This window comes from Lutzomyia longipalpis, chromosome 3, assembly GCF_024334085.1.
Source record: "Lutzomyia longipalpis isolate SR_M1_2022 chromosome 3, ASM2433408v1".
NCBI classification, from domain to species: Eukaryota; Metazoa; Arthropoda; class Insecta; order Diptera; family Psychodidae; genus Lutzomyia; species Lutzomyia longipalpis.
Window position 1 is genome coordinate 10,749,012 of NC_074709.1, and position 22,232 is coordinate 10,771,243.

Genomic DNA, 22,232 nt, shown 5'->3' on the forward strand with positions numbered 1-22,232 from the left:
CATAGATGCTAAATTCATCGAGATAAGTCCAATAGATTTTATTCTGTGACGATTTTAAGGTTTCAATTGGTACCAATTACCAGTAAAGTCCTCCGAGTGTTAATGCTCTTAAAGGGCTAATGATTGTTGGGTTGTGGGTACTTCTGTTGCTTTTTTGTTTTGCGACCTCCTGAGAATCTTTTCTTGTTTTTCTTGAATTATTTCTTTGATTTTTGGAAGCTTTTCGGGGGCTTTTAACCCTTTGATGACAAATTGAGATTATCAGTTCTCAGTCTGAAAGACTTTATAGAAAAGAATTAAACTAATCTTTAGGAAATCAGTACTAAGAGCGTGAAACGGTTTTGTTAAAGAGTTTTGAAATTTTTGAAATGAAAAGCTTCTGACATTTCGATGATTAATTTTATCTCCTTCTTCAGGTAAAAAAAAACTATTTTTTCATGATTTCATAATTTTATTTCTGATCCAACAAGAATTTTCTTATTCACAGTTTACAATTAATCAGCCTAAAAGTCTGAGAATCATTCAATAGATAAATAAGGATTTTAATTTTATCAATTTATCTCCAAGAAAACTTTTTTCGTAGCACAGCTCTTCGGGTTTTAAAGGGATTTTTAATATAAGTTTAAAAGTTAGATTCTCAGATTGTTTTAGACTTCAACTGAAATGGATCTTTTTAGGGTAATTTTTGATACAAAATCATTAACTAAAAATCTAATGTGTCTCTATAAACTATTTAGGATGTAGTAGGTTTGTGCCCAAGTTGGTTAACAAAAAAGCAGCTTTTGAGTTTCTTTACTAACTGAGATATTGGTTAGACTTCTAAAAAACTTAAAGAAATCTTTGAAAAAGTGAAGAAAAAAGATAAAAATCTTACGGCTAAACAGTTTTTCGCTCTCAGTTTAAGGAGTTTCTAAAAGCATAAGAATTATGAGAGAAATCCAGCATTTTAGTGCTAATTTTATCGGATTTGCTGCTGCCTTTTGCACCAACATTGAAGCTGAAATTCATATTTTAAACTTTAAATATTATTAGTTTTATATAAATTCATTTTTATAGCTTCAGCTATCAGACATCAAAGGGTTATTTTTTCATTATAATTAATATATTACATTTTAGTTAAAAGTAGGTAAATAAAATAGTAAATAATAGAGAATTTCTGGTTATTTTAAAGGTAGATTTCTTTATATAAGTTAATTGGTATTTTTTCTTTCAATTTCTTTTCTCTTCTTCAAATACTCATGGCAGTTGCCGCTACGGGATCTCATAATTAAAAAAAAAAATGAAAATTCAGTAAAAAAAGATCTGAATGCACCACTGATGTAATAAAGAAAAAAATGTATCTCAGTCTGTGTAATGAGATACCCCGCAGATTAAAAAAATGGAGTGATTGCATTAGGGGCGATGTAGCGCAGCTCCTACTCCGAGCGAGGCTTCTTTGAGCTTTCGCCGGTGTCTTCGGGTTCGTGGGATGCGCTGCCGGAGATACGACGCTTCAGGATAATTGTAGCCATGCGTGGCTTAATGTGAGACGTCCGAATGGGAGCCCCCTGGGGGATTTGCCCTGTTGTGTCCTTAATCTGGCTGATATTGGCCGAGATTTCGCGGTTCTTTGCCTCGGATTCATCGAGACGTCGCCTCAGGTCAGCTATTTGTGTCTTCATCTCTGCCACGGTGTTCCCGTAGACACGCAACTGACGCACCTGGAAGAACAAAAATCACATCTTCTCCTTCAGGAAAAGGGATCATTTGTGGAGGCATAGAAATCTCACCTGTTTATTCTGAAGCTGAACCAAACGATTAACCTTTGCCGTTGTCTTGGCCATTGCTTTGTCAATCTTCACAATGGACAGACGATTCCTCCGTGATGTGGAGCAATCCTGCCTATTGCGCCCTGTGCATGTGGCTGTTGGGGTATCCCCACTGGGACGGGCTGTATTGAAGTCCGTCACGAGGACGGAATCTGTGAGAATTTGCGTAAAAGACGTCGTGGGCGGGAGTCGTTGTTTTGTCGTCTCAATGAAAGCCTTCTTCAGTGCCAGAGATATCTTCTCATCGAAATGCTCAATTGCCATGGAGGAGATATCCCGGAGCTCCTGAAGAATCTCATGACTGCGCACCTGAAGGGTTGTCTCCTGCACAAGGCGCAACAAACGCAACACCTCATCCACCACCTTTCCCGGAATGAAGCAGCACAACTTGGCCTCAATGTACTTCCCATAGGTCATCGTTAGCATAGAAATGCGTGTCTCAATGCACGTTAGGATGTCTGCATGACGTGACAGAGGATGATTCCTGTACCCGAAAAAACAAACAATTTTGCATGAGTTTTGCGCAGAAAATGAAGGTCAACAATCATCACCTTCTCTCCGATTCCCTTCGTGGAAGTTTCGATTTAATCTTCTTCATATTAATCCCGTGCAATCGGATCATCTTCATAAAGCCCCGATTGAGGATTCTCTGGCATATTGCGTCGATTCTCTTACAAACCTACGGGGAAAAACAACAACGAAAAAAAAGTTAGAAGAAAAATCTCAAGGAATGACGCACAAAGAACTTACCAGACGCTTCTTGGCTACTTCATCGTAGGCCAAATGCTCAAATATTTGCGCAATCATACAATCCGGAAGATGGAGGATATTCATCTTTCCACCTATGCTGCTTCGGGATTTTCAGATGAAGGATTTATTCCACTGAATTGAATTTTCTTCTTGCAAAATTTCCAGAACTTTACGGTTTTTCTTGTAATTTCCTGTAGATGGCACAATTGGCGGAAATAATGTGAAAGCGGAACAGCTGATTATGACAGTTTGTTCCGCTGCCAATTTGAATTTTATTTTTTGAGAAATTCCCATTTTTGAGGGTTTTTTGTGCAAACTTTGGTTTATTTTATTTTCTGAACTTTTTATTAGCCAGTGGAAGCACTGAATAGGAAATACAAGCAAAGAAAATCCAATAATTTGTGAAAAATTTTCGTAAAATCCAGTGACGTGCGAAGGTAACAGCGCCATAAGTTGCAGCGGATTTTTTTCGAAACTTCTCTGGTGGACTTCCTAGCGCACAGCAGGAAAAGAATTAATATTTTTCGTGGAATTTTGGATTGTTTTGTTATCTTTCGGACCACGCGGACGGCGAAAATTCCTTCCGAAATGTTTGCCGGGAAATTATGCTAATTTATATCCTGCTAATTGTTGTAGTTTGGTTTGGAAACGCATTTCAAGTGATTGACACACTCAGCAGGATGATGAGACGTAGGAGGATGTACAGCTTCCGGCCATACCAAATTAACCGGATTCAGTATGCCTTTGGGGTTGCACCCAAACCACGCAGTGGGCACCGGATTGTATGCACGGAGCGCAGTATTTACTGCTTTGGGGGCTTCAATCCGAACATCCCGTCGAATACGGGTGTGATCAGGGATGTGTCACTGTTCCAAGAGCTCTGGCGCTATGACACACTCTCCCGCGAGTGGGAGCTGATCTTTGGGCCAGGAGAAGAAATGCCCGAAGAACTTGCTTCGCATGCAATGCTTATGCTTGGAAATTCAATCTTGGTGAGTTCTTTGGTCAGTTTTAGGAAAGAATCTTCAGGAGTTTATAAAATATCCTTTTGTTGGCTTTTTTGCGGGTAGATTTTTGGTGGAACCTGTTATCCCTTTGGCACACGTTGCTCCAATAAACTCCACATCTTCAATACGATCAGCAAGAAGTTGGCCACAGTGGAGACACGCGGTACACCCCCGCAGGAGATGTACGGACAAGCTATGGTGGTTCATGAGGAGTATCTGTACGTAATAGGGGGTACAACAGGATATGACTACTCCTGTGATGTTCACAGGTAAGCAAATCAGGGGAAATCTTTAAGAAAAATCGAAGCTAAAAAGTACATCTGAGTACATACAGATTGGCCACCAATGAGAGGAGATAAAGAAAGTTGTGTTGTGGATGTAGTGATTTTTGATTATTTCTTGACGTGGTTAATTTTGTCCATTGATTGTCCTGAGGAAGGACTAAAATAGTCCGAAACGTTGGCCAGAAATAAAAATTAATTAGCCGAGAGTAAGACCGAAAATCCGTTTTTTAAAAGATCCCATAAAAAGCTTATAATTTAGGGGAAAACAGCCTAAATCTGAACCTCTTTTTTAGAGTATTTTTTTCTCTATCTCTCCATGACTTTCCCACGCTCCACATTGATAAGAAAAAAATCTCATTGTCATTTAATTTTGCGAATTTTGTTGCTTTATTTCAATTCCTCACGTAATATTTTATCTGGATTTTTTTTGTTTAATTTTTATAGCCCATTGATTGATAAATTACTTAACAAAATTACCTTTTATCGATTATTATTCGCGAGATATTGGAAAATAATTAATATCAGCAATCAAGAGTATTTAATAATCAAATATTGCGCAATTAAATGATAAAAAAATTATTTTTTATTTGACTATTTTTTCTTCCAAAACATTTTTTTTATTATTCTTCATAAAATTCGGGTAGGGGAGACCGGGGTTAAAAAAGTCACTTAAGGGTTTAGAAAAAGCTCAAAATATCATATTTCCCAAATAGATAAAACGAAATGTATAGCCCATTTCTTTAGGAAATTTACTGCCCTACAACTCTTTCTCAGATCATTTTGTTCTATCTAGCTAGGAAATATGATATTTTAGGCTTTTTCCAAACCCTTAAGTGACTTTATTAGCCCCGGTCTCCCCTACAAATTAATATTTGAATTAATTAAATTTTTCTTTACGTGTAGATTAAACTTGATGACGCACGAGTGGGAGCTCGTCTATCACTGTGATGAAAATAATGAGAGAGACCCCTCGGGGAGGTATAGGCACGAATTGGCGTATGATGGGGAGAAGATTTATATTTTGGGTGGTGGAACATCTTCAGTGGCCTTCACACTCTCCCAGATACCTGCCTTTGATCTCAAGAAGAATGCGTGGAGTGTGGTGCAGACAAAGCCCGATCCGACGTTTACGCTGCGTGACAACAAGCCGGCCTTTCCGGAGGCGCGCAAATGCCATTCGTGTGTGCAAATTGAATCAGCTGAGGGACCATCTGTTGTCATCATTGGGGGCTACGATACGTGCTATCACAATGATATTTGGAAGTTGAATTTGCGCACCTTCGAGTGGCGATGCTTCAGCAAGGTGTGCACGTTCCGGCCACTCTTCTTTCACGACGCCACCGTGACACGCGGGGGCTGCGTGTACATCTACGGGGGTATCACGTGCAATGCCATCACGAATTCCATCAAGAGAATTAGCAATATGTACAAGATTTGGATGACAATACCCAAATTATCGGAGATGTGCATTGAGGCGCTCAATTTCTATGCACCGCATCTCAAGGAATCCTCCCCGAAGGATCTCCTAAAGCTCGGTGTTCCTCCGCCATTTGTCGATAGACTCACGACAAAGAGCATCAATTGATTCTCTTTTTGCAGTTTATTCTTTTTTTTTCAAAGGGCTGTCCTTTTAGTTTCATCAATCTCTAACAAAAATATTAAGTATGTAAAAAAAAATCTTGAATCAATTTTATCTCTCCCCGCTGAATCATTGTGAATTTTGCTTATAAATTCAATATAGTTTTCTCAGGTCTTCTTGGACTTGTTAGCGAAGAAAAGTTAATAAAAAAATCGATTAGATTGTGAAAAATAAAAATATATTGATTTGAAAAGAGATTAAAATTATTTTCTTCGGAAAAATTTTTTTCAAGTTTAAAGAATGAGGTTATGGTGCGTTTTTGCCGCCAATAATAGATCTCAAAGAGGGCACCACCATCGTTGCAAAACATAGAATATTTTTCTTATGGGCAATTTCAGTGCAATTTTGTAGGATTTTCTTCATAAAAAATACTTTGAAAAATTCCTCGAAATTCACTCTAGTTTTTTAGCTGTGATTCTTTCGAAGAAAAGAATTAGCACATTTTTAAATGAATTTTGCATTATTTTCTTTATTAATAATTTGCGTGGAAAAAAAACCGCGAACTGTCAAAGAAAATCCCCGCCGGATTGTCAAACATCGCCTGCTGTGTTAGCAACCTAAGAAAAAACATTGGAATTGTCAGAGAATGTTTTGCGGTGCTCGCAGTTCTTCAGCATCGTCCGTTGGGATTGGACCACATTTTCCGGGAGATGAATTAGAGTTTTTCTCCCTCCGACATCTCTGAGTGATTTTCCACTGGGGCTATAAAGTGGCTCACAGCGTGCAAAAGCAAAAATGCATTTATCACTTGTGGTGCTTTGATAACTCCCACAATTAGCGGCAGGCGCGGTGTGTGAAAATTTTGTGTGTGAAAAATCTCATTTTTTGCTTTTCCAACCCTCCCCCGTCGTGTCTCTCTTTATTTTCCGTCTGCGTGTATTGGGTGAAAAAGTCACATCCCTCCGGTGCTGTGTGAGTGAGAGGGGCCTGACAAGGCAAGGCAAAAGGAAGTCTCAGGAATAACAACAAAGTTGTCTTGCATCAGACAAAGGCGGATCCTTTCTGGCAGGAAGCAATGGAGAAAAATCAGGAAAAGCGTGTGTACATGCTGGTACTGACAGGAGGTGAGTTTTCCGCATTTTCCACCCTTCTCCTATTGATTTTTCCTCTCCATCCGTTCTCTCCTCGAAGCTTTTCCCATCGCGCGCGCCACGTGCTCCGGGTACGGCGTCTCCTTCGTCGCACTTTCCCATCGTATGTGCGCCCCCCCTCAATCACCACTTCGTCGTGGATTGAGAAAAGTCAAAGCTAGAAGGAAAAATTACCCAGAAAACGTGCTCACACAGTGCGTCACATAAATCGTCGTCTCTCTCGCAGAAAAGATCGCGCGCACTTCCTCACGAGCCACGTTTTCTTCAGCTCCAACGCCAAGTTTTTCACAAAATTGATGGGAAAACTATTTTCATTTTCATTTTTTGCTGCATTTGCAATTTCACCTTCCGTGGAAAATGCGATGGGAAATGTGCAACAATTGCTTTTTAAACCTGAAATCCCTTTCGCAATATTGTGGCGGGAAAACACAATTCAATAGTGTGTGGATTGGAGAGCTTTGTGACGCATTTTCCGGCTATTTTTAGCTTATTCTGTAATTTTTGGAGGCACTCCTGCCTGCCGAGAGAGAACACAATTCTCGGGACTTTGTTCTCCTACCATCCCGCAGCTGATTGCAAAGTGTCACAGCTATTGTCATTGACTTGATTTTCTTGATTGTTGATTTGGAGCTAATTTACCATAAAAATTTTATAACAAACCTTATTATAAAGCTTTTCATGATTAAAGTATATTTTTCAACTTTTAGCTTTAATAGTTCGTTGAATAGTTTGTCAGAAGTTCATTAATTCTTTTATTTAACACTGAGGGATCGAGATTTCTACCTTAAAAGTTTGACCTTCATTTTCTTTTAGAAGAAAATGTTTTTCCATGTTTTCTTTCGACGATCTTTAAGGAATGGAACTTCCCTACACACAGATGTAGAAATTATCATGATATTTTTAAGAGATTTTATTCTGTGACGATTTAAAAAAATGTCCAATTGGCCACTCTGGCCAGCAAAATTTTCCAAGGGTTAAGTTCTAATCTTTCTAATTTAAGCAGGGGTGTAAGTTAGGAATTTTTTTTAAATGCGTATAAACAAATACAAAAAAAAATTGAAAAACTACTGATCAGGGTTGAAATCAAATTAAAGATTTTGTGTTATTTTTCGTGCAAATCTAATATTTGACATTTATCTCCTAACGTTTGACATTTGTCCCCTATCATTTTAATATTTTTAACATTTGAAATTTTTGGCATTTGACGTTTTTGAGGGTTTTTTATTTAACTTTTTCTTATTTTTCTACGAATTTTGACGTTTATTTAAAAGTTTGCGGCTTTTTCACGCAACGTTAAAACTTTGTAAAGTTAATAAATTATCTAATAGTTAATAAATTTTAACTTTGTAAATTAATAAATGTCAAGCGTTAGAAAATAAATGTCTAACTTTACAAAGTTTAAACGTTACGAGAAAAAGCTGCCAACTTTTAAATAATTGTCAATATTCGTAGAAAAATTAGAAAAAGTTAAATAAAAAAACTCACAAATACGTCAAATGCCAAAAATTTCAAATATCGTTCGATATGCATGAAGTATACTTCTTACGTTAAACTTTTCATTTCTAACATGACATTTCTTTTTCTAACGTATGACATTAATTTTATAACAAGTTTTTGAAAAATTCATTCACAGAAACAGGTGTCAAATAGCCCCAATTTCCCCTAGTAGAAATATTTAATAAATCTATATATCTATATAATAAAGAAAGGTCTGTTTGTTGGTAATCTTCGTGTCTGTACAGCTATACAAATCTACACCGTTTGACCGATCGCGATGAAATTTGGTACAGAGGTTCCTTATAACAGGCGGTTTCGAGTGGACGTATCCATTTTCCCCCCAAAGCCCCCCTTCAGGTAGCCCCCATATAACTCTCATGCATTTTTTGCAAATTTTTGAATTTGGCGCCTGAAATGTTGTATGAAAATGATTTCTTCTCTTTGCGAATTTTTCTTTTGGGATTGATAAGTGGCCCTAATCGCCCTAATCTACCTTTACACCTTCACAATTTATTTTCTTTAAAATTTGCGCGAAGCGCAACAAATCCCCGCGAAGCGGGGCGAGGTAAATTGGAGCGAAGCGACAATTTACCTCGTTCTCCAATAAATAATTTAAAATAAATGTTTTGTTATATAAAATGATTTTGCTTTTCTTCTGCGATTCTCTGAATTCATTCAATGTTTATAGTGGAATTTTAAAATTCCTCTGATCATGCAAAAATTATAAACATTCACAATGTGTCCACTCATAATAAAATTTTTCCCATATCGTGCATTTTATATTTTTATTAGTACATATAGAAATTATATTGAAGAGGAGGAGAGATAGCGCAGGTGATCATGGGGCAATTTTCTGATTGCGATTACGTGCTGATTTGTGAAAATTGCGATGTGCTTCCCCACCAAAACCACGTGTTTTCCGGACGACCTTGAAAATCCCAAATTATTTCTTTTTTTTTCGCTCTTACTTTTCATCACTCATTCACGTAATTTCCGTTCAATCCATCGCCAGAGGAAAAAAAGAAAAACAGAACTTTGTGCGAAATTTTCTTTGTTGGCAAAAGTCCTGACTTTTACTTTTACGACAGCTTTTTGCTTGATAAAATGTAAAATATAATATATTTTGCATTCAACAATGTGCTGCATATGTTGATGGCTCGACGTGACATTGAATTGCGGGCGCTATCTTCATTTTCTAAAAAGCCCCAATCCACTCTCACCCGCGATCTTCTGGCCACCCCGCAATTTTCTGCGTCAAGTGCCAAAAAAACGAGGGGGGATCTCATTTATAGCAAACATGACCCAATTGCCAATGAAAAAAAAACCTTTTTTTTCTTCTTGCTCTGTTGGACCCTCAAAGTGTCTCTCAGAGAGCCTTTTTTCGTCTTATTAGAACTTTTTTTTCGCTTCTTATAAAATTATGTGTGTTTAATGGGTTGAAAATTGTGGGAATTCCAAGATAAATAAACTCACGAATTTCGCGCTTTTGTCGCAATTTATTATGTCGATTGTTGAGAATATATTCTGTATGCCAACATGTAGGTATATGAAGGCATACTAAAGGAGGGAAGAAGACTGTGTGGTGCAAAGAGAAAGAGAGAGAGAAATTAGTGAGTCTTTTTGGCTAAAAATAAGACGTTTAATTTATTTTGTATGTATTCCCAAAGTCCGAAAGACTCTAAAGAATGACCAAAGTCCCGATAAATGTTGTCATTCTCTTGGGAATTGATGAATACTCTCGTTAACCATGCTCTATAGAGTTTTCTTTTTTAGTTTTGAAAAAAATCCAATAAAACTTCTTCATTGTCTTTGAACTTTGGTGAGAAATTCTTGTATTTGAAATCACGATGAATCGATATTGAAGGCTATCAATGGGAGTTAATTTTAAATGAAATTTTACAATCTACTTACTCCATTGCCACGCAAACCACGCGGTGTTTTCTTCTTACCCATCATGGGAAAACACGTGTCGTGATAAGGAAAAAAAAAACTCAGCGCTAATAATTGATAAAAAAAGTGCGTCTGATTAAATTGGGATTTATATTGAAAATTAAGGGAAAATAATAAAGAATATTGGAATGGTTGAATTTAGTAGGTCTTTAGACGTGCTAAATTTCAGAGACTTAGGTACATTCACAGCTAGACGAGTTAGGTCTCTAAAATTCTTAAGAATAAAACGCTTATTTTCTGCAAAGATACAAAGAAAACTTCTAAAAATAAAACAAAGCTGTTCCTTATAACGTATTGAAGTTTATAGCTAAGACAGCGTTGGGCGCAATAACTAATTAATTCAGCTACACCCATGAAAAATATTGAAAAATTGAAAAACAAGGACGCGACACTACTAAAAAACACTCAAGATTTCTTTAGAAGGTTTAGAAGTGAAAAGAAATTATTTTTATGCTAAAAACAAATTAATAAAAAATTAAAAAATAAATTTTCAAATGATATTAGAATTGATAAAACGTTAGAAAAAAGAAACAACTGAGAAAAGAAATGTCAAATATGAAAAATTAATTATCAAAAGTTAGCAAAGAAAACGTTTAAATAAACGTTAAATGTCAAAAAATAAACGTCATGTGACAAAACATTGTCAAACATTTGAAGAGAAATGTCAAACGTTTGTAAATAAATATGAAGTCGTTATTTTACCAATTTTCCATGTCTTTGAAATTAAAAAAAAAATATCTATAAGTACTTCCTCTTGTGATAAAAAAATATTAATGAGTTATTAAAGTAGATTTTCTGCTATTTTCAAAAGAGACTGAGAAATGAGACGGCGGGAGACGCAATATGCTGATGTTGCTGATTATTGCTTTTTAGCCAAGAAATTTAATTAAATAATTTTTCGCCGATAATTTATTACACCTTTCCCTAAATTAATTATCAGACGTTCTGCAAAATTGACTTAAAAATAAAATAAATTAAGAATAAATATTAGAAACTAATTATTTTAATTATTTCTCTATCAAATTAGCTACAAAAAGAAAATTATTTCAAAATTCTTAAGCTTAATGGCATTAATATTGCGACATTTATACGAGCAAATAAATTAATTCCTGTAGCAGAAAAAAAGTTTAATTTCCTGTGATTTTTTTTAATTAGTCTATTCTTAGTTCTCAAATATTTAATTACCCATATAGAGAGAGCAATGGCTAATTAATGTGTGATGTTCTTCTTCCTGGACTCTTGTGAAAGTTTTATTCTAAAAGAAAGATTCTTAATCTCTTCAGGTGCCACCGATGCCACACTTGTGATTCTATTTTTAGTATAATTCTCCATAAAATTCGCATAACTAATCATAAATTAAACAAGCAATGTTTTTTGTTGCACATTTTTATCAATATTTTGTAAGAATAAATTAAGATGAATGGAATCTCATTCTATCACTCAAGAATGAAGTGCAAATATCAACAAATTGTTGAATAAATTAATTTTCTGCGATGAAGGGAAAAGCCACAGACGGTGCAAAATTGTGATGTAAAGAGGAGAAAATGTTTTATTAATTGGGTCAGAGGAAGAGTATAGGTATACGTAGTGAGAGAGAGAGAGGGGAGGGAAACTTTAATTAGATAAGACAAATTTGCATCTCTGCTGTCTTTCATTAATTTATTATTACCTACTTTACCTTAAATATTAATTTGTGATTTGTGAAGATTATTTGATTAAATTTTTTTCTTGGGATTTCTTCCACTTCTTTTGCAGGTCCATGCGGCGGAAAAACCACCGGTCAGGCGCGTCTGAGTACATTTTTTGAGAATTTGGGATGGAAGGTAATGTAAAATGTTGTTATTATCACATTTATCACTGTACACAAGTATATAGAGTGACGTTGTTTATCTGACTATGGTGAGAGATGAGACGCGGATTTAGGTGGGTTTTTGGTATATATTACATACAAATATACAGAGAATATTGTGGATTTGACACGCAGTTAAGTCGTTGGAAGAGCGAAAAAAAAACCTAAGAAACATACAGTCGGTCAAACTGATAAGAATGTTGAAGTTGGGGATTAAATTGAGGTGGTTCGCGCAAGTAAAGCCTCCTTCGTGGGGCTTTGACGTGAAATTGATGATTTTTTTCCTCTAGATTTTTTTTATTCCATTAAAATTAATCTTATCAGTAAATTGTTAGACATTTTTAGTCCTTTGTAGGGAATTAATTGATTTGAGAGCAAAAGAGAATGAGGTAAAAGGCAGAGTAAAAAAAATCTCAAGAATTTTGCTCCCATTTGAAGAAAAAAAAAAGATATTAGATACTTTTACACATTTTGTAATTAATTTCCGAGTATTATACAACTTCTTAAAGTAATAAAGAACTTCAGTGAGAATATTTTGTAGAGTGATAAATTTTATTTTTGTAAAATAGTTAATCGAATTGACTTCAAAGAATTATTTCTTTAGAAACTTTTTAGAAATTATCCCTAAAAATTTTCTTTTTTTTATTTTACCCACAGAACTAATTAAAATGTAAATAATGTAAAATCAATTGATGCTAATTTAATTAAATGTCTTTCGTGCTTCCTCACCTATACATATATAAACATAGAGTGAAACGCAATTTGTCGTGTTATCTCAAACTTTATCTCTCATGCAAAATATTAATAATCAATTTATTTATCACCTTACGATATAATTGTTGATTGAGCTTCTTTTCAAGGTGAAAAAGTTTTTTTTTCCACTAAATTAAACTCTCGCAGTTGACGAAGTTTATTAAAAAGAAAATTTTTCTGCATTGCATGAGGGATTTATAATGTTGTTTGTGGGTGAAATATATATTTTTTGCAAATGAGGGGATGGAAAATTACTTTAGTGCACAAAGTGGGTTGAGGGGGGAGGGAAGGAAAGAGCGAGGGTGCATTTTGCAACTTGTAGGTTAAGGTATAATAGAATTATAATTAGAGAGAGAGAGTCAAGGTATATAAAGAAGGGGAGCTTATAGGTTGTGTGGGGGCGGTGGATACCGTAGAAAAGATAGTTTCAGTGACATATAAATATTCTCAACTTTGACGAAAGGAGTCACGTAAATTGCTTTAGTAAAATGTTTGAGGAGACTCCATCACCACATGCTACGAGGGGGGTGGGGGAAAGACGATCGATTAGGTATACATGTATATTGTCTCAAAATTGATAATGTAAATTGAAAAGGAAGAAGAAGTGTTGGAGGATGGAAGTGAGATAGAATGGGGAATTGATGGGGATTTCTTTTTCTTGTTAAAATTGATGAGAAGTTGAGAACAGTGTGTGTAAGAAGGACGTGAGGAAGTTAAATAATTTATTATAGAATATTAGTTAAATGTTTTTTTTTTAAAGAAAAGAAACTTCTTGTAAATTTTTCTTGCCCTTTTGAGAGACAAAAGATTAAGAATATTTTTGAGGAAGATTTTTCTTCTTGCCCCCAAAAAAAAATTGTAGTTCATGTTCAAAGCAGTGATAAAGATTATCATTGTTGTGTTAAGTTTTTTTCATTTAAATCTCTTTGATAATAATATTATAAATAGGAGAAATAACATACAAAATATATTTTTTATTTATTACATTAGATTGACCTTGTAGATGTTGAATTTATTTACGTTTTTTTATTTCATTAACAAAAGTTTGCCTGTGAGAAAATTTGGTAGGAATTTCATGCTTCTCAAAAAGTCATGCGGGACTAAAATTAAGAACATTTTTTGTTAAAAGGAATTTTTTTTTAAATATTTTTTTTACTTAATAAAACATTCTTAGTTTTTAGTTAGTTTCTTCTCCCCCTGTAAAGCATCATAAATGATTTAAAAAAAAATGACCATCTTAACATTTCAACGGGTATTTTCTTCGTATCTGGTTCAATGTTCATTTTTTCAGGTGTTCCGAGTGCCTGAAGCCGCATCAGTTTTGCTGAGGTACGGTTCTAATTCACTACAAAAAAAATGCCACAAAAGATTTTTTTCTTTTTAAACAAAAATATCTCTAAAAAATGGAAAAACAAACATTTCACAGAGCTAATGTATAATTTTATTTACTTTAATAATAAAAACATACAATGTTGAATGCAGTGAGAGAGAAAGAAATTCAATGAGCAAAAGAAACGTTGAACTGCCTGATTTTTTTTACAATTTATTCATTAAATTTAGATTTAAGAATAATTTAATCACAATATCATTTAGAATATAAAAAAAACATCCTCGAAGTATCCATTCAAACAATCCATCCACATCATGCTTGAGTAAAGAAAAAAAATCATTTAGAATGAAAATTAACATAAATTTGTATTTTCTCAGCGTGAAAATACAATTTTCTCAAAAGCTTATCATCTTCCATTAAATTAGTTAAATAAAAAATAAATCACAAAATTAGTCACACACTTCCTTCTGTTCATGAATGAGATTCTTTTAGCTTCTAGAAAATCACAATTTCTAAATAGAACAAATAAATAAAATGTAGAATTTAGAACATCATCACCATGCTTCTATTTTTTTTTTGTGAAAACACTGAGCATTTTCAATCCAAAAATTCCTCATAATTTTCTCATCATTTTGTCCCTCAAATTGATTGATTAAATAAGAATAGTTTTTAAGGAAAAGTTTATTTAAATTTAAAAAGGAGAATTTAATGGAAAATTGAGCTCTGTATTTTCTCATTTTCAGTGGTGGCGTCAAATTCTCCGAGTTGACACGAAAAGAAGGTGAGTTTGATGCAAAAGATAGTTTGTTTAGATGTCTTAAAAAATAAGGCAGTTAAAGTTTTCTTTTAGAGGTTAAAAGAAAAATATTTTGAAGTTAAAAAATACAAGAAAAAAATTACAATTTGATTTGCAGACTTAAATAACGTCAAATTAATGTTAAAAAAAAGGAATACCAAAGTTATGTCAAACATTATGAAAATAAATGTCAAACTTTACATTAGAAACGCGCTAAATATTACATGAAATGTTAATGAATTTCAGACGTTAGAAAATAAACATCAAATGTTAGAACAGAAATGTCAAACATTTGAAAGAAAACGCCAAAAAGAAAGCACTTTTGACTTTGTCTTTGACTTTATTTTTAATGTTTTTAAATTTGAAAAAAAAATTCTAAAGATTTGTTTGAATTTTTGATCATTGGCTACTTCTTCATTGTACTTCTTTTTAGGACGTGCCTTAAAAATTTTATTAGATCGTGCTTTAGAAAAGTAATTTATCAAATATAAAAATTCTTTAAAAATCCCTTTAACATTTAATCTATTCAAATATCTATGTTAAAGGTAATAGATAGACAAATTTAAAAATTTCTTCGAAGATTACCAAAAAGAAAAGTCATTAAGCTGTTTTTTTTATCAACATAAAACATTCCGTTTTAGAACATAAAATACCCGAAAGTTCCATTAAACTTGAACGCATTCCTTTCATTTATTCATAGAATTTTGGTAAAAAGATAAAAAAAGAGAAATTACTAAACATTCCATTTGTTTAGCCCTGAAATTCCAGGAGAACCTCGTAAAGACTATGCTACAACTTGAAAATACTTACTATGAGCTGGCAAAGGGTCACATTAGGAAGCAAAATGCCCGAGGATGCCTCATTATTTGTGATCGAGGTGTTATGGATGCAGGAGCTTGTAAGTTTAAGACAAAAAAAAATAATTTATTTTAGAATAAAATTTATTTAAAATTTAAAAAAAAATCTTGCCTAAAAAGATATATCAAAGGATGATTGGGAGAGGCTCCTCACGGAGAATGGATGGAATACAATTGAAATGCGAGACAATCGTTACAACCAAATAATTCACATGGTATCTGCTGCTAATGGTGCTGAAGAATTCTATAGTGTTGAGGTGAGTTCTTTGCTATTTCCATTAAAATAAAATTATTTTTTATCAAACAAACATCTGTGTATGACTCAACGTTAGACGGTATAATAATAATTCTATTAGTTTTCCTATCGCCAGACGTTATAGAAATAGTGTTGGGAATAGAGAACAAATTAACTATTATTTAATATTGATACAGCATTGAGAATTTCTTTGTCATGCAGTTTGAAATGAAGAAGAAAAATATACGTAAAGTGCATCCAATTGCTGTGAGAAATTGCTGATTAACTTCCTGAATGATTGAAATAATTTTATATCGTCTCAAATTCATCGTCCTTCATGCTCTGTGCCCCTCAAATTAAAAAGTCCCCCCAATGTGACTCACGCGTAATATTACCCGACACTGCTGAAGCAACAAAATTATCACCTCTATAAGACGATTTGTACGTTGTTTAATCGTCGTATGGACGTGTAATTTTGAATTTCTGGTTTATTTGCTTTAAAATCCACGAGCAAAACTACCACAAAGTGAGAATTTTAAGTAAGAAAAGATACAAATACAGAATATATCGTTCATTGATATTGTGTTGATGTGCAAATCTTACAAATTAGGGGGTCTATTCACAAAAAAAAACTTATTTATCAAGTCTTTTTATTAGAAAGAATTAAAATAATTATTTATATTCGTTTTAAATTGTAGTCAAAATATGATTAGAATAATTTCTGCTAAGATTTTATATGATCTATCGGGATTTTTCGATTATTAAAATAAACCATAACGTCGCTGGAAAGCAAAAGAACGCTGTTTACGGTTGTTTGACGTTTTATATACAATTTATGTTTGTCTTTATTTACATATCAATGTAAAAAGGTTAATTTTGTTGCAAAAATTAACTAAATTAAATACCTAATTGTAAAATTAGTAATACAAATATTTTTTTAACTGATCAAAAACTCAAGTTTTTATTTTACTGACTAAATGATTTTTAACTGAATAAGTCATTCATTGTAAAACATTTTAAGGATTAATTTAAATATTTTTCTAATTGTTAAAATTAATTTTCTGCTCATTAAAAAATAGTATTTGTCAATAAAAATTATTTTAGCTGTGATTCTTTCTTCATTTTACTGACTAAATAAATTTATTTCTTACAAGTTCGAAAAGATTTTCTACCTTTTTAACATTTTTTTGTTTATACGTAATTTAATTATCCACGCACCCACACAATCTCCTCATAAATTCTTTTAGCTATTTATGAGAAAAATATTTGAATATAGAAATTTTAATGAACGAAAATTATGCAAATTCCGTTAATTTTAATGAATTAAATTGTTGCTCATTTAAAAGAGAAATTCTTTGAAGAATTGTCTAAAATAAATTAAAATTGAGTAATAATGAAAAAGAATTTTTCAACATTCTTTTCATGAAAAGTGGGGAAAAGGGAGGAATGTAAAAATTTCAAAAGCAACTTTAAAAAAAAATCTTTGGTGCATTCCATCGTTGTATATATTTTTTGCAGGGTCACAGTTGCCGATCTGAAGGTGTTAGTTTAGCCCGTGATCTTGACTACAAAGCAGCCGCAGCGTGGGTTGGTCATCCCTATTTCGATGTGATTGACAATTCAACGGACTTTGAGACGAAAATAAAGCGAATGATTAGTAGTGTGTGCCAGAAGGTTGGCATCGACACCGGCGATCGTCTCTTGACCACATCGAAGAAGTTGAAATTTCACGGTGAGTGTAGAAACTCTCTCATGGTGGGTTCTTGGCAGGGGGGCGAGTGGGTGGATGGGAGGGTGAGGAAGGTCATCACAATAAGGGATTTGTTCTCATTTAATTCTTCTTTTTTTTCTTTCTCTTTTGTTTATTGTACTAGTTCTTGGACCATTGCCACCGGATTCCGCCTTCCCGGCATTTCAGGATTTCGACGTGGAGCACGATTACCTCCTGTCGACGGGATCACGTGTCCAGGCGCGCCTAAGGAAGCGCGGACAGAAGGGTCACTGGAGCTACATACACACCATCCGACGACCCCATCCCAATGGTCAGTACGTGGAGGTGAAGACGCAAATGACGGCGAGGGATTACAACAACCTGCTGGCGCAGGCAGATGCATCCCATTTCAAAATTATCAAAACAAGACGGTGCTTTCTCGTCAACAATCAGTACTTCCAATTGGACATTTACAAGGAGCCCTGCCATACACGGTTTGTTGCTTCTTTTTTTTTTTAAATCTGTTTTCTTTGCTAATCTTCTGCTTGATTTCATTTGAAATGATTTGTTTTTGTGGATTGTTTCCTTCCTTTGTTTTTTTAATCTGGGTGGATAATGAGTGAGCTGAAGGAGGTTTCGAGGGGAGAATGGAAAAAAAAGAACTAATTGAGGGAAGAATTTTATAAATAAACGCAATAAAGTCATAAAAACGATTTCTTAATTCGATAAAATTAATTTGTTTGTTAAAAAATCAATTTTTTATATTCAAAAATCGAGTTTTTGTTTTTAAAATTGATTTTCTTATTAATTTTTTTTCCTTTTCAAGACTTGATTTATTTATTAAAAAAATCAATCTTTTGTATTCAAAAATTGATTTTCTTTATTCAAAAATTATTGGTTTTTTTCAAGAATCAATTTATTTCTTTAAATATTAATTTCTATGTTCCCAAATAATTTTATTCTCAATTCAAAAATCAATTTCCTTATTAAAAAATCATTTGTTTTGTATTCAAAAATAAATTTTCTTGTTAATAAAATTATTTTCTTTTTTCAAGAATTGATTTATTTATTAAAAAATCAATTTTTCATTCAATAATTGATTCATTTTTCCAAGAAACTATTTATCTATTTAAATATTAATTTCTTTGTTCCAAATTAATTTTATTTTCAATTCAAAAATTAATTTTCTTTATTAAAAAATATATTTACTTTATACCAAAATCAATTTCTTCTATTCAAAAATTAATTTGTTTATTAAAAAATTAATTTGTTTTTCAAAAATCAATTTTTCTTTTTAAATATTAATTTCCTTTATTCAAAAAAACTTCTTTATAATACAAAAAATAATTTTATTGTTTTAATAATCGTTTTTTTATATTAAAAAAAAACGTTTTCTATATTTAAAAGTCAATTTAAAAAAAAAATATTATAAAATGAATTTTTTTAAACTCAAAAAAAAAAAACTTTCTCAATCTTTAAAATTTTTTTTGAAGCTATTTATTTCTAGCTTAAAAATTTTTTATCTGCAGAAAGATTTTGGTTTTTTTTTAAAAAATTATTATAAAATTTATTTTTTTGAAGAAGAATAAAAAAAACGAGATCAATTGGCCAAACTTCAGCTCATGAATGCTGCCGAATTTTTTTGCTAATTCTGCTAAAAAGCAAAAAAAAAGTCTTAAAAAGAAATCTTTTGTCTAATAAAAATTCTTCTTTTACATTGGCGGTAGATGCTTGGGCTTAATCCTCCTCGAGACGTATACATCGCTCGAGGGCAAAGCACTGGAGGATTGCCTGCCGAAATTCCTAAACATCAAGAAGGAGGTGACCGGCGATCCGAATTACTCCATGTTCAATTTGTCCCTGCGCGAAGAGTGGGATAGCACGCAGAAGTTCTGTCGCTCCTTGCATGGTAAAAAGAATATGAATAATGTTGTGGTGTGCAGTGGAAGTCAGGATGCATGCAAACAGCATCAAGATGTGGAGGATTCAAATTAACTCTCCCAATCGCAAAAAGAATAACCCATTTGCTCCCTCCCCCTAACTTTACCTCCCTTTGAAATGAAAAGTCAATCATAACGCGTCCAGTTATAAGAGTTGGTGTCCCACAACGTGTAAAAGTTTCTTTATGCGTTTTAATACTATTTGTGAGCAGAATTAGTAGACAAATTTAATTTTTTTTGTAAAATTCGGCAATTTGATGGATAAAATCTGTCATATCTTTGGTTCTATAAGACCTACAGAAATTTCTTGACTAGTTTTGGAAAGGTATTAAAACAGGCTATAAATTGACATAAATTTCAATAATTTTTAATGTCATCTCCAGAACACAAAATGGCGGCTTTTTGTTTTGCGAAAACAGTTTTTGGCATTTTTTGTCTCGAAGAAGTGGTTCTAGAGGGTTCTGATGTTCTAGAAAGTTGTAGAGAATTGCAAAACCTTTAATTTGATACCAAGTTGAGCAAAATCGGTCAAGCAGTTCAGGAGATATGGCTCTTAGAACTTTTCAAATTCAAGAATTTTTCAAATGGCTATATCTTCTAAACGGGGACATAGAATTTCTTCATTTTCGGACTGGTGAAAGATATTGAGTCAGGCTACAACATATCTAAATTTAAAGGAAATCTATAACAGATGTTCGGAGATATTGCCCCTTAAAGTTAGGCAATTTTTGTTTTTGAATTAAGCGCCTCTTACGGATGTTTTTGAAACTTGAAATGTTCTAAACAGTTGTAGGGCTTCTTGAAACCTTTCATTTGAGCTTGAGTTGGTCAAAATCGGTCAAGCCGTTCTCGAGATATATCGAAAAAACACTTTTTGCTTTAGGCCGCCATATTTGCTAAACCGCTTGACCGATTTTCAAGTATGAATTATCGATGAAAACGTCTCACTGAGCTCTACAACTTACTAAAATTTCAGAGCTCTAGCTATAAGGGAAGTGGTTGACAGTAGTTCAAAATGGCGGACGGCGGCCATCTTTGATTTCGAAAATGCGAAAAAATGAAATTTTACACCCACATTTCTATAGAAAACTTCAAATCCGAAGTCTCTATCTGTTACCGTTCTCGAGCTATAAGGCAAAGTTTAGAGTCCCGGACGGCAGGCCGGCAGGACGGCAGGACGGCAGGACGGCAGGACGGCAGGCCGGCCGGATCAAAAATTTTCCACCACCAGTTTTGGAATGTGGGTTGTCTGAAACGTGCTCATACCAAGTTTGAGCCCGATCTGAGGTGGTCGGAAAATCCGACGATTACAATACTTGGTGTTGGCCACGAAGTGGAACACCAACTAATTAAGAGAAGAAATTGTTGGGTTTTCTAAACAAAAGAAGAAAGAAAAAAAGGAAGAAATCTGTCCCAGAGAGAAATTGAAAAAGAAGAAATATTAAGAGCTTTTCCTCCCAAAAGAAAAATTACAAATTAATGAGGAAATTGTTGGTGGAGAATTAACTTCTTTGGCACAAAAAAAATGGGTTTGTTGTTGCAAAGTTTTTGTGTACAGAAAAAGAGAAATATTTTTGAAATAAAAACAAATATTGTTTAGGTGTGTGGAATAAGTTTGTACAGAAGGGACAGAAAAATGAAATAAAAAAGAGAATTTGCGCATAATGGGCTGATAAAGAGCAGTATTATATACTATACAACAAAAAGAAACTTTCTAGAATTTTTTCCTTCAAAACATTCTTTCTCAAAATATTGGTGTGTAAATAGATTTTAGATGGGAACTTACTTTAACTTATAAAAGGGGTAGTTTTGATCAAAAAAGGGGGAAGAAATCATCCGATCTTCTTTGAAAAAGAATCATTAATTATTTCTTAATTATTATTAGAAGGGGCGTATCATTTTGTTTTCTCACTGCATGCAGCTGTTTTTGTTCTTTTTCTTTACTTTATTAACTTATTTTTAACAAGAAAAAAAATTAAAAATTTCCACCAGTCTGACTAATTTATTTTCCTTTAAAATTTTCTTTGATCTTTTTTTTGTAAACTTTTGTTGATTTTATTTATTTATTTTGTTTTCCAGATGATGGCGAGGTTCATAAAAAAGTTAATGGCTGTTCTAATCCTTATATGAATGGAAATAAGACTGGGGCCATTTAATTTTATTTATTTGTGTATACAACCAATAATTTTAATCGCAATTTTTCATTTCCTTATTTTTGCTTCCTTCCTGCGCACAGAAATTCTGTGAATTTTTCTTTAAAACCTAGTTTAATTGCATAAATAATTTAATTCAAATTGCGATTTAGTTGGAAATTTTTTATCCAAAAAAAAATTGTGCTTACCTCAGATTTATTTTTTTTCTTTTGTGAAAATTAAAAAAAAGTTGTTTATGTATTAGAAAGAATGGTCTCGAATAATTAAATTGCAGAGCTTTTTAATGAGAATGATTTTATTTTGAAGATTTTGAATAAGTAAAGAAAATAAAGAAAAGAAAACCTTTAATTGCCCCAAATAAATAGTTTTTAATGTTAAAGAGACGAGTTGCCACCAAATTCAAGTACTTACCGCAGTGTATAATGATTTTATTCACTTTAAATAAAGATGACGGATGAAATTTTAATTTGTTTTTGGCTTTTTCTTCTTGGTTTTCCTCAATTTTCTCAATTTATTGTCGATTTTGCCAAGAAAATGCGTAAAGATCATAAAATCAGCTCGTTAAAAAACGGTTAATTTTGA

General features: G+C 33.1%; 3 protein-coding genes across 5 annotated transcripts; 2 read left to right on the plus strand and 1 right to left on the minus strand.

Moving 5' to 3' along the window:
- Positions 1-430: 430 nt before the first annotated feature.
- On the minus strand, positions 431-2,705 carry LOC129792062 (F-box only protein 28). The gene is made up of 4 exons (XM_055830771.1): positions 2,559-2,705; positions 2,360-2,487; positions 1,770-2,292; positions 431-1,700 (listed from the first exon to the last, which is right to left on the minus strand). Exons 1-4 carry the CDS (start codon positions 2,640-2,642, stop codon positions 1,416-1,418), a joined length of 1,020 nt encoding a protein of 339 aa, XP_055686746.1. The 5' UTR covers positions 2,643-2,705; the 3' UTR covers positions 431-1,415.
- Positions 2,706-2,780: 75 nt separating this feature from the next.
- On the plus strand, positions 2,781-5,681 carry LOC129792060 (kelch domain-containing protein 10 homolog). Its single transcript, XM_055830770.1, has 3 exons — positions 2,781-3,550; positions 3,629-3,834; positions 4,753-5,681. The coding sequence occupies exons 1-3, from the start codon at positions 3,164-3,166 to the stop codon at positions 5,432-5,434; spliced, it is 1,275 nt and encodes a 424-aa protein (XP_055686745.1). The 5' UTR covers positions 2,781-3,163; the 3' UTR covers positions 5,435-5,681.
- A 355-nt stretch (positions 5,682-6,036) lies between these two features.
- LOC129792065 (TRPL translocation defect protein 14) lies at positions 6,037-22,116 on the plus strand. Of its 3 annotated transcripts, XM_055830776.1 has the most exons (10): positions 6,037-6,552; positions 11,782-11,849; positions 13,920-13,957; positions 14,702-14,739; positions 15,509-15,652; positions 15,732-15,868; positions 17,365-17,578; positions 17,721-18,051; positions 19,285-19,466; positions 21,577-22,116. In XM_055830776.1, exons 1-10 carry the CDS (start codon positions 6,504-6,506, stop codon positions 21,651-21,653), a joined length of 1,278 nt encoding a protein of 425 aa, XP_055686751.1. In that variant the 5' UTR covers positions 6,037-6,503; the 3' UTR covers positions 21,654-22,116. The 3 variants fall into 3 exon arrangements, with proteins under 3 accessions (XP_055686751.1, XP_055686750.1, XP_055686752.1); XM_055830775.1 differs by lacking the exon at positions 21,577-22,116 and having other exon boundaries at positions 6,086-6,552; positions 19,285-21,122; XM_055830777.1 differs by lacking the exons at positions 13,920-13,957; positions 21,577-22,116 and having other exon boundaries at positions 6,504-6,552; positions 19,285-21,122.
- Positions 22,117-22,232: the final 116 nt, after the last annotated feature.